Source organism: Oncorhynchus gorbuscha, linkage group LG12, assembly GCF_021184085.1.
Source record: "Oncorhynchus gorbuscha isolate QuinsamMale2020 ecotype Even-year linkage group LG12, OgorEven_v1.0, whole genome shotgun sequence".
Taxonomy (NCBI): domain Eukaryota; kingdom Metazoa; phylum Chordata; class Actinopteri; order Salmoniformes; family Salmonidae; genus Oncorhynchus; species Oncorhynchus gorbuscha.
The window spans coordinates 45,555,070-45,567,251 of NC_060184.1; the positions used below are offsets into that span (position 1 = coordinate 45,555,070).

At 46.1% G+C, this 12,182-nt stretch overlaps 1 protein-coding gene across 14 annotated transcripts in view; it reads right to left on the reverse strand.

Moving 5' to 3' along the window:
* Positions 1-12,182, reverse strand: part of LOC123991056 (protein scribble homolog) — a 122,887-nt gene that overhangs the window by 49,603 nt on the left and 61,102 nt on the right. For all 14 annotated transcript variants that reach the window (XR_006830749.1, XM_046292203.1, XM_046292205.1 and 11 more), the window contains exons 6-15: positions 11,873-11,936; positions 9,768-9,842; positions 8,590-8,734; positions 8,148-8,266; positions 7,789-7,988; positions 7,266-7,432; positions 5,313-5,440; positions 1,254-1,379; positions 842-1,024; positions 197-598 (exon numbers count right to left, since the gene is read on the reverse strand). Coding sequence is in view for 13 of the 14 variants with exons in the window: in XM_046292203.1 (XP_046148159.1) it covers positions 197-598; positions 842-1,024; positions 1,254-1,379; positions 5,313-5,440; positions 7,266-7,432; positions 7,789-7,988; positions 8,148-8,266; positions 8,590-8,734; positions 9,768-9,842; positions 11,873-11,936 (1,609 nt within the window). In the remaining variant the exon portion in view is untranslated. The remainder of the gene's footprint in view (positions 1-196; positions 599-841; positions 1,025-1,253; positions 1,380-5,312; positions 5,441-7,265; positions 7,433-7,788; positions 7,989-8,147; positions 8,267-8,589; positions 8,735-9,767; positions 9,843-11,872; positions 11,937-12,182) is intronic.

Genomic DNA, 12,182 nt, shown 5'->3' on the forward strand with positions numbered 1-12,182 from the left:
ATTAACACACACAATTTGGAAAATACAATCGCGCGCATAGAATTGCGTGCACAGTATGCAGAATTTGTGCAGGTTGGCAGATCTGGTGTACATTTTAGTTTTGTACTACAGCCCTACTCACTATGAACTATGTAGCCTGTATAGTAATTGTGTTTCCTACACACCGTCCCCTGACCCCCCCCCGAGCCCAGTTTACCTTGACCGGCTGCAGGGAAGAGTTGACATGAAGCAGACTCCTCTCTTCCTGCTTTGGCTCTTTTATTCTGTTGTGGCGCTGTGGAGTAACCATACACTCCTCCTCTTCCTCTTCCTCCTTCTCGGGGTCAGGGTGGTGCGAGGTGGGGTGTTGGATCAGGTGTGCGTCGGGGCTGAAGCCCTGCAGTAACGCGGCCACCGCCTCGGGTTTTGGCAGCTTGGTGATCTTGAAGTGCTTCTTGTAGTGCGGCGTGTCCTTCCTGATCAGACGCTGCTTCTCCGTAGGGAACTGGGGCCTCTGTTCCTCTAGGTCGCTGCATGAGACCCCGTCCCCATCCTCCTCGTCCTCACCGTCCTCATTCCCACCCTGATATATGGGCTCCTCTGCAAAGTGCACCGTGGGCTGGCGGAAGAAGGGAAAGGATGGTGTGAGTGATGGGAGAGAAAGAAAGAGCAGAGGGGAACCGATCGTATTGAAGACAAGGATCTGTCTCACTGGTCATGGTTATTTAGTTTACCCAACCAGGAAAAAGTGTAGAACTAAGGTACAGAATTTTCCTAGCCACGAAACGCCAGGTCTTAAAATTACAGCACCCGTATTAGGAGAGGTGATTGAAACAGAGACCATCGTAGTAGTGAAATTCACCTCCACATACTCCACCTCCATCTCGTCTAGCTCCTCCTCCTCCTGTTCACCACGCCCACCCACTAGGCTCTCCCTCGCTGTGGTAATCACGCACCGTCTCTCCTCGTGAGAGTTGGCAGAGGCTGTGCTGTTGGACGCTGCAGAGTCGTGGCTCTGATTGGACAGATTGCTCAGTCGTTTCTCCTGCAACCACCAATCACACGTCAGAATCCTTAGAACAACGTGCTGGATAAGTGGCCAACAGGTACACATTTAGATTCTGTTTCAACAGTACACCTTTACCTATGATCTGTATGGACCACACCCACAGCAATGATGGTTTTTACAGAATGTATGCATTTAAAATGTTAAAAAGCTTCACTCACAGATCTCAAGTATGGTGGCATGTAGGATATACAGTGGTGTGTTGTACCTCAGTACCAGGAGACTCTGGCTCTCCATCAGGACAGGATATGTAGGCCTCGTTCCTCTTCTCCTCAATCACCTTCTTCATGACCTTCAGCTCACTGGGGTGGGGCGTCGCCCGGCGCTGGAGACCCTGAACAGACACACGCGGGTTGAGAATCTGTCAATTCCCCAGACAGACAGTTCATCTACAGGCACACAAGGAGGAGACCGCCTCAAAAAGTATTTTGCAAACTGTAAATTAGACACAAGAAAAGAACAACAAACTGATTCAAGGAAACTCAAAGACTGAGATGCCAAAACTATGACTGGAATGGAGTCTGCTATTGATATTCTGACTGGATATCTCTCAATTATACTACTTTACCCTGTCATGCCCTGTCAGAATGGAAAGGAAAGAAAGGACAATGAAAGGAAGCTAAGTTATGAACCAACCATAGAGAGCTTCATTTTAAAACATATTGGTTGGTGCAGTGCACGAGTCACATGAACGAAGCTCCTCATAAAGCACTGTTGATGTATTGTATACTCAGAAAAAAAGAAACGTCCCTTTTTCGGGAACCTGTCTTTCAAAGATCCAAATATCTTCATAGTAAAGGGTTTAAACACTGTTCACCATGCTTGTTCAATGAACCATAAACAATTAATGAACATGCACCTGTGGAACGGTTGACACTAACAGCTTACAGACGGTAGGCAATTAAGGTCACAGTTATGAATACGTAGGACACTAAAGAGGCCTTTCTACTGAAAAACACCAAAAGAAACATGCCCAGGGACCCTGCTCATCTGCATGAACGTGCCTTAGGTGTGCTGCAAAGAGGCCTTTTTTTCCCCCACCTTTATTTAACCAGGTAGGCAAGTTGAGAACAAGTTCTCATTTACAATTGCGACCTGGCCAAGATAAAGCAAAGCAGTTCGACACAAACAACGACACAGTTACACATGGAGTAAAACAAACATACAGTCAATAATACAGTATAAACAAGTCTATATACGATATGAGCAAATGAGGTGAGAAGGGAGGTAAAGGCAAAAAAAACACACAAAAAAAGGCCATGGTGGCAAAGTAAATACAATATAGCAAGTAAAACACTGGAATGGTAGATTTGCAGTGGAAGAATGTGCAAATTAGAAATAAAAATAATGGGGTGGAAAGGAGCTAAATTAATTAATTAATTAATTAAATACAGTAGGGAAAGAGGTAGTTGTTTGGGCTAAATTATAGGTAGGCTATGTACAGGTGCAGTAATCTTTGAGCTGCTCTGACAGTGCTTAAAGCTAGTGAGGGAGAAAAGTGTTTCCAATTTAAGAGATTTTTGTAGTTTGTTCCAGTCATTGGCAGCAGAGAACTGGAAGGAGGGGCGGCCAAAGAAATAATTGGTTTTGGGGGTGACTAGAGAGCCTAGAGACCTGCTGGAGCGTGTGCTACAGGTGGGAGATGCTATGGTAACCAGCGAGCTGAGATAAGGTGGGACTTTACCTAGCAGGGTCTTGTAGATGACATGGAGGCAGTGGGTTTGGCGACGAGTATGAAGCGAGGGCCAGCCAACGAGAGCGTACAGGTCGCAATGGTGGGTAGCATATGGGGCTTTGGTGACAAAATGGATTGCACTGTGATAGATTGCATCCAATTTGTTGAGTAGGGTATTGGAGGCTATTTTGTAAATGATATCGCCGAAGTCGAGGATTGGTAGGATGGTCAGTTTTACAAGGGTATGTTTGGCAGCATGAGTGAAGGATGCTTTGTTGCATGCATTTAGTTTTACTTGTATTTAAGAGCAATTGGAGGCCACGGAAGGAGAGTTGTGTGGCATTGAAGCTTGCCTGGAGGGTTGTTAACACATTGTCCAAAGAAGGGCCAGAAGTATACAGAATGGTGTCGTCTGCGTGGAGGGTTGTTAACACATTGTCCAAAGAAGGGCCAGAAGTATACAGAATGGTGTCGTCTGCGTAGAGGTGGATCAGAGACTCACCAGCAGCAAGAGCGACATCATTGATGTATACAGAGAAGAGAGTCGGTCCAAGAATTGAACCCTGTGGCACCCCCATAGAGACTACCAGAGGTCCGGACAGCAGACCCTCCGATTTGACACACTGAACGCTATCAGAGAAGTAGTTGGTGAGCCAGGCGAGGCAATCATTTGAGAAACCAAGGCTATCAAGTCTGCCGATGAGGATGTGGTGTTTGACAGAGTCGAAAGCCTTGGCCAGATCAATGAATACGGCTGCATAGTAATGCTTCTTATCGATGGCGGTTAAGATATAGTTTAGGACCTTGAGCGTGGCTGAGGTGCACCCATGACCAGCTCTGAAACCAGATTGCATAGCAGAGAAGGTATGGTGAGATTCGAAATGGTCGGTAATCTGTTTGTTGACTTGGCTTTCGAAGACCTTAGAAAGGCAGGGTAGGATAGATATAGGTCTGTAGCAGTTTGGGTCAAGAGTGTCCCCCCCTTTGAAGAGGGGGATGATCGCAGCTGCTTTCCAATCTTTGTGAATCTCAGACGACACAAAAAAGAGGTTGAACAGGCTAGTAATAGGGGTGGCAACTATTTTGGCAGATAATTTTAGAAAGAAAGGGTCCATATTGTCTAACCCGGCTGATTTGTAGGGGGTCCAGATTTTGCAGCTCTTTCAGAACATCAGCTGAACGGATTTGGGAGAAGGAGAAATGGGGAAGGCTTGGGCGAGTTGCTGTGTGGGGTGTAGTGCTTTTGACCGGGGTAGGAGTAGCCAGGTGGAAAGCATGGCCAGCCGTAGAAAAATGCTTATTGAAATTCTCAATTATGGTGGATTTATCAGTGGTGACAGTGTTTCCTATCTTCAGTGCAGTGGGCAGCTGGGAGGAGGTGTTCTTATTCTCCATGGACTTTACAGTGTCCCAGAACTTTTTTGAGTTAGTGATGAGTGGCATGAGGACTGTAGATGTGGTCAGGGAAATAAATTGCAATGTCCGTACAGTGAGACGCCTAAGACAGTGCTACAGGGAGACAGGATGGACAGTTGATTGTGCTCGCAGTGGCATACCACGTGTGACAACATCTGCACAGGATTGGTACATCCGAACATCACACCTGCGGGACAATTACAGGATGGCAACAACTGCCCAAGCAACACCAGGAATGCACAATCCCTCCATCAGTGCTCAGACTGTCCGCAATAGGCTGAGAGAGGCTGGACTGAAGGTTTGTAGGCCTGTTGTAAGGCAGGTCCTTACCAGACATCACCAGCAACAACGTCACCTATGTGCACAAACCCACCGTCGCTGGACCAGATAGGACTGGCAAAAAGTGCTCTTCCCTGATGAGTCGCGGATTTGTCTCACCAGGGGTGATAGTCGGATTCGTGTTTATCATCGAAGGAATGAGCGTTACACTGAGGCCTGTACTCTGGAGCGTAATCGATTTGGAGGTGGAGGGTCCATCATGGTCTGGGGTGGTGTGTCACAGCATCATCGGACTGAGCTTGTTGCCATTGCAGGCAATGTCAACGCTGTGCGTTACAGGGAAGACATCCTCCTCCCTCATGTGGACCCTTCCTGCAGGCTCATCCTGACATGACACTCCAGCATGACAATGCCACCAGCCATACTGCTCGTTCTGTGCGTGATTTCCTGCAAGGTAGGAATGTCAGTGTTCTGCGATGGGCCCGGATCTCAATCCCATTGAGTACGTCAGGGACCTGTTGGATCTGAGGGTGAGGGCTGGGGCCATTCCCCCCCCAGAAATGTCCGGGAACTTGCAAGTGCCTTGGTGGAAGAGTGGGGTAACATCTCACAGCAAGAACTGACAAATCTGGTGCAGTACTTAATGCAGCTGGTGGCCACACCAGATACTGACTGTTACTTTTTGATTTTGACTCCCCCCCCCCTTTGTTCAGGGACACATTTTTCTATTTCTGATGGTCACATGTCTGTGGAACCTGTTCAGTGTATGTCTCAGTTGTTGAATCTTATGTTCATACAAATATTTGCACATGTTAAGTTTTCTGAAAATAAACGCAGTTGACAGTGAGAGGACGTTTCATTTTTTTGCTGCATTTACAAGTGTATTAGTAGTCTTACCCTGCGCTCTGCAGCCGCCTCATCGTCCTCATCCTGCTTGGTGGTCTCCTCCTGGAACTGGATAACAGACACCCGGTTCAGGTTGCCGTCTATCCAGCTGTCGTCCACACTGTTCTGCAGCAGGTTCTCTGTAGGGAGACAGGATGAAGAGAGGGACCTGGGTTACAAAAACAGTTTACAGGATAATCTCTTTTCCTGGATTGAAACGGTCATTGTTGTGGTACATGGGATTTGGGGCCTCCAACTGCTCTTAAATGCTAGTAAAACCAAATGCATGCTTTTCAACCGTTCGCTGCCTGCACCCGCACGCCCGACTAGCATCACCACCCTGAATGGTTCCGACTTAGAATGTGCGGACATCTATAAGTACCTAGGTGTCTGGCTAGACTGTAAAATCTCCTTCCAGACTCATATCAAACATCTTCAATCTAAAATCAAATCTAGAGTCGGCTTTCTATTCCGCAACAAAGCCTCCTTCACTCACGCCGCCAAACTTACCCTAGTAAAACTGACTATCCTACTGATCCTCGACTTCGGCGATGTCATCTACAAAATAGCTTCCAATACTCTACTCAGCAAACTGGATGCAGTTTATCACAGTGCCATCCGTTTTGTTACTAAAGCACCTTATACCACCCACCAGTGCGACCTGTATGCTCTCGTCGGCTGGCCCTCGCTACATATTCGTCGCCAGACCCACTGGCTCCAGGTCATCTACAAGTCCATGCCAGGTAAAGCTCCGCCTTATCTCAGTTCACTGGTCACGATGGCAACACCCACCTGTAGCACGCGCTCCAGCAGGTGTATCTCACTGATCATCCCTAAAGCCAACACCTCATTTGGCCGCCTTTCGTTCCAGTTCTCTGCTGCCTGTGACTGGAACGAATTGCAAAAATCTCTGAAGTTGGAGACTTTTATCTCCCTCACCAACTTCAAACATCTGCTATCTGAGCAGCTAACCAATCTCTGCAGCTGTACATAGTCTATCGGTAAATAGCCCACCCAATTTTACCTACCTCATCCCTATACTGTTTATATCACCACCTTCCGGAGACACCTGAAACCCCACCTCTTTAAGGAATACCTAGGATAGGATAAGTATTCCCTCTCACCCCCCTTCCCCCCTTTAAGATTTAGATGCACTATTGTAAAGTGACTGTTCCACTGGATGTCATACGGTGAATGCACCAATTTGTAAGTCGCTCTGGATAAGAGCGTCTGCTAAATGACTTAAATGTAAATATATTTATTAACTTTTCTGCTCTTTTGCACACCAATATCTCAACCTGTACATGACCATCTGATCATTAATCACTCCAGTGTTAATCTGCAAAATTGTAATTATTCGCCTACCTCCTCATGCCTTTTGCACACAATGTATATAGACTTTTTTTTCTACTGTGTTATCGACTTGTTAATTGTTTACTCTGTGTAACTCTGTGTTGTCTGTTCACACTGCTCTACGCTTTATCTTGGCCAAGTCGCATTTGCAAATGAGAACTTGTTCTCAACTAGCCTACCTGGTTAAATAAAGGTGAAATACATTTTTTTTAAAGAACATTTGGGTTGAGAGTGACGGGAGAGCAAGAAGGACTCTGGGAGAGGAATGTGCTGCTCGGTGCAAAATTGCACTGGGGTTCTATTTTCAAGAATTCGATACGCAGCTCACACTTGATAAGGTAGCTTGCGACCTGCTCGCGCTGGCCAAAGGTTTCCAGCGTCACGGGTAAAAAAAATAAAAAAACAGACTGATTTTGCAACACCTCAGTGTAGCTCCTATGTTAGAGGAAGGAAAGGGAAGAGGATAAGCTTTGAAGGAGGACTTCGGTTCAGTTGGTAAATAGTGAATAGCCCAGGAAAAAGTTGAGATGGAGAACAGAGCGTGATAGAGATGTGAGAGAGGAGGAGGAAGATGATGATGTCCACCAGGAGGTAGGTGTAGGGCTAACTCACCCAGGCTGGGGGAGGGCTGCTGGGGCAACAGGTAGCAGGTGAGCACCTTCTCCCCGGTGCTCTCGTCATCCTCCGTCTGGAACTTGAGCATGGGCTGGGACTGGTTCTCTGCCAGCCACATGGCCTTCAGGTTGAGGTTGGCCAGGGCAAACGGCAGGTTCTGTAACCTGGGGACACCACACAACATGGACAAATCATATGGAACGTTTTATTCTGAAGAATAGTCCGGTGTTGCTCAGTTGGAAAAACATTGCGTTTGCAGCGTAAGGATTGTGGGTTCCATTCCTGCTGGGGCCACCCATATAAAAATATATGCATGCACTACTTTAAGTCACTTTGAGGGAAAAAAAATGTCATTATTAATATTTGTATTATTATATCATTATTAGACTACAAGACTTGATAAAGGGTTAAGAGAAGCTCGGAATTCTTCAGAAGTGGAGTCACTAGATATGTTATTACAGGAGAGAAGTCTACCAACACCAGTGATTTACAGGACCTATATGGGGTGTAGAAGGGTTACCTGTTCCCTGCCACATCCAGAACATGAAGCTCAGTGGCGTCAGCCAGCTCAGCGGGCAATTTGGCCACGCGATTGTCTCTGAGGGAGAGCACATTGAGGCTGGCGCAACCACCCAGCTCATCAGGCACGTCGCCCAGCCGGTTGCGGTCCACATTCAAGTTTGTCAGCTTCTTCAACTTTCCCAGCGAGCGAGGCAGAGTCTATTGAATAAAAACACGCAACAATAAAACATGTCAAATTGAATGGATGTTTAAAGCTATGCATCTCAAGGGAGATGTTGAAAGGACAAGGCCGGGAGTCTCGGGACAAGGCACATATTGTTCATTTGTGAGCCAGCGAACTGTGGTTCTAAAATGTACCTGTAATAGGTTCTCGGTCAGTACGAGTTCCGTCAGGTTCTCACACTCTCCTATGGAGTCACTCAGGTGGGTCAGTCGGTTCTGGTCCACTTTCAGGATGGACAGCTGCTTCAGAGAGCCTAATGAACACGACCCAGGTCAATTACCGTCACAAGCCTTTGAGTCAGTTTATATGCATCATTTCCCCAGTAGGGGGCAGTATGGTTTTCAGTGCATTACCTTCTATTACATCCAATCAATGAAAATGCCCAATGTCCATGGGTCTAATTCAACAGTAGTTGGTAAAAAGCACACACCTTGACAAAGTACTTTGAAAAACTCAGTTTAGTCTGACAATGAAGCTACTGTGTAAATCAGTTCAGGCGAATGCCACCAGGCAACCTTTCCTCCCTCTCTCTCCCCATCTACCTCCTTCCCCCGCTCTCTCCCATCTCTCCCTCACCTATGCTGTCGGGGACCACCTCCAGGAGGTTGTGTGAGAGCAGCAGGTCAGTGAGGGCCAGCAGGCCGCTGAGCTCTGAGGGCAACTCCTCCAGTCGGTTCTCTGACACGTCTAGACACACAAGTCTCTGCAGGTTCCCCAGCTCCTACAGACAGACACACACACACACACAGACACACAGACACACAGACACAGACACAGACACACAGACACACACACACACACACACACACACACACACACACACACACACACACACACACACACACACACACACACACACACACAAAGCAATGTCGTTTTTAGTGTGAATACTCCCACTGAAATGTATGTGGTAGGTTTCATACTAGGCTTCGGCAGTACCCAGATTACCATACCGACCTTGTGCCATACCGAGATAATCATAACTGGACACAAGGGGCGCTATTTTCAAACCCCACTGCCAACAAGTACATGTACAATCCTTTAGAGAATGCAAACTAAATGCTCACAAGCACATTGCAAACATTTTATACAGTCTCTGACCTAAAGTATTTACAGGACAGATGTCCCGGCTTATAAAGTTATACAAGTAACTCAATACTAATAACAGTTTGCTGCATGCACAAAACCAACGCTAGACAGCAAGACTCTTGATCCTGGAGGGGACTCGGCTGTTTCCAAACAAAGCTTGATTTTGGAAGAAGCTAACCACTGAGCTAGTAAGCTTACTAGCTACTAAAATAGCATACCAAATGCTTAACTGCAGAGCATTTAGCACAGTTTACTTAATAGGTATAAGATACATTATCTGGATACAGTATCTAGCTGGCAAACACTTAATTGTGAGTTCCATACTGTAACTAGATCCCCTGGCGCGTGCTGCACAGCAGTGAGTGACTCACAAGGCTCTGGTCTCTTATTTGTGTGCTTGTAAACAAAAATCACATGACTGGGAACTTCGGGGAAAATGAATGACACGACCTTCTTTATCTCCTAACGTATTGCACAAGTTGACTGCAGGTATTTACTTCAAAACGTATATATTCACATTTATACAAATAAAACACCAAATAAATTGTTTCAACAGTAACGAAAAACCATCTCGTGGCTACTTCCAAATATCCCTACATCATACTGAGCAATGTTCTGGTTCTAAGCGAATAAGGGCATGGATGCCAAGCCAGGACCGTACTCACTAGTGGCAAAGAGGAGAGCTGGTTGCGGTCCAACCACAGCTCCCGTAGGTTAGGGAGAGCACCAAGTGTGTCCGGCTGTTAAAGATAGAGACAGAGGGAGGGGAAAAAGAGAAAAGAAAGGTAAACAGAGGACCCAAAGTTGCCTTTGCTCTGCTTCTAGAGCGAGTGGGAACAAACATGCATCCTCCACTGTACTTAAATATGCATCATTTGGGAAGGGGAGAGGGGGCGGCTACATAAACACACATCACACGCCCCAAATACCACCGCCCTGGTGGAGTCCCCAAATGGCTGTGGGAAGGGGCAAGATTCACCTGACAAGACAATCAATCATATACACAACCACACACTGTGCCTGTTCGCTATGCCCACAAACCACACAGGGGGGGAGCATGTTTTTATCCAAAACAAGATGCTTGCCCTAGCCTGTGTCCTGCACCAATTCATTTTTTTTATAGAAGAGGCGCAATTAATTTGGGCTCCAAAAAAAGCCATTGGGAATCAATCCCAGAAAACAATTCCTGTAAAATGACCCCAGATTGTATTTGAGTGACGCATTACATTAAAAGACTAGCATGCCTGGGAGGGATGAGCAATGTGCAGTATGACAGGCAGGCAGCCAGGCTTTCAGGCGGCAGCATGACGTCAGGTTGTTTGCTCAGCCTCCGCCCGTCGGCTCAACAGGCATTATTTACCCTGTACATTGAGATGACTAGCCAGGCAGGTGTTCCCATGCTAAAAGAAGCTGGACTCAACATATTACCTACGGAGCGCACGACATTTGACCAGGGCCCCATCCCTTTTCCCTACATAGTACACTACTTTTGGCCAGGGACCATAGTAATGCACAATATAGGGAATAGGGTGCAACGTGGGATGCATTCATAGCATACAGGGGCCCTAATGTCCAACAGACCAGTTCCAAGCCATTGTGTTTGTTTGTGGGCTAGATGGGTGCTTGTGGTGAGGAAATGTAAGAAGGTTGTTTGGGTAGTGTGTGTGTGTGTGTGTGTGTGTGTGTGTGTGTGTGTGTGTGTGTGTGTGTGTGTGTGTGTGTGTGTGTGTGTGTGTGTGTGTGTGTGTGTGTGTGTGTGTGTGTGTGTGTGTGTGTGTGTGTGTGTGTGTGTGTGTGTGTGTGTGTGTGTGTGTGTGTGTTCGCGTACGCCTGCACGTACTGGACATCAGGGTTGGGGTCAACTCAAATTGAAGGCATTCAATTCAGGAAGTAAACTTTAATTCCCATAAATGAATAATGTACATCTATATTCAATTCTCTTCTCAATAAATAGAAAAGGAGAAGCTATGTCAAGTTTTTCTGGATTTTAAAATCAAATCACTTCTTGAAATGACCACCTTCAATTCAAATTGACCAACCAAAGATGGTTCAATACGAAGATAAGTAGAAACGGTTGTCCAATAGAAATCCCTGATCGCGGTTGTAGGCGATATCACAGCTCATCCGCAGAAACACGTAATCGGGTCGAACGGTCATCTCGCTCTCTAAACTCCACATGTACATGCCGTCAAATTAAAAAGCACTCTTTTGATAAAGTTGTTATTGACAAAAATGTAAAAGTGTCAGTGTGACACTTTTACAAGTTTGTAGTAATAACATGTTCACCTACTTAAAACATGGGTTTGAATGTTGTGCCTTTAGAAAAAAAACAACAACTAAGGAATCATTTTGTACTTTTCTCATTGACTTCTCAAACCCTAAACCCCGGTCTGGTGTGCAAAGTCTACTTCACATGCGTTCCCGGGAATGTTGGGTCTCTGGGTTTATAAAAATCTGTACCCCAACCCTGCTGGACATCCAGGGCGTACGATCCTGTGTGACATGTCCTGTGAGCTGTATATCTAACTAGCTTGTATGCAGGGTGTGTTTTTGTGGCACAGCATAAACCAGGGTCAAGGGTGCGTATATTTCTATGGCCCCCATGTATATTGAGAATGTGAGTTATTGTCATGCTGTATATCACACATCCTTTACATAGCGTCTCCGTTGAAAATGGCACCCTATTCCCTATGTACTTAACCACTTTGTACCAGGGCTCTGGTCAAAAGTAGTGCACAATATAGGGAAAAGAGTGCTATTTGGAGCTTACCAACACATCCAGTTCATTGCTGCCCAGGTCCAGATGCTCCAGTTTCACCAGGAAAGAGAGTGACCTGGATAAGCGAGAGAAACACATAAATCATAGAAAACACTGATGTAATGGGGACTACTGCACACTCAGACGACACATCTCGTTGAAACTCACTCAGCGTTGTGAATATACAGTGCCTTTGGAAAGTACTCACACCCCTTTTTCCACATTCTGTTACGTTACAGCCGTATTCTAAAATGTATTACATTTTTTCATAATCAACCAACACACAATACTGCATAATGCCGGAGCGAAAACAGGTTTAGAA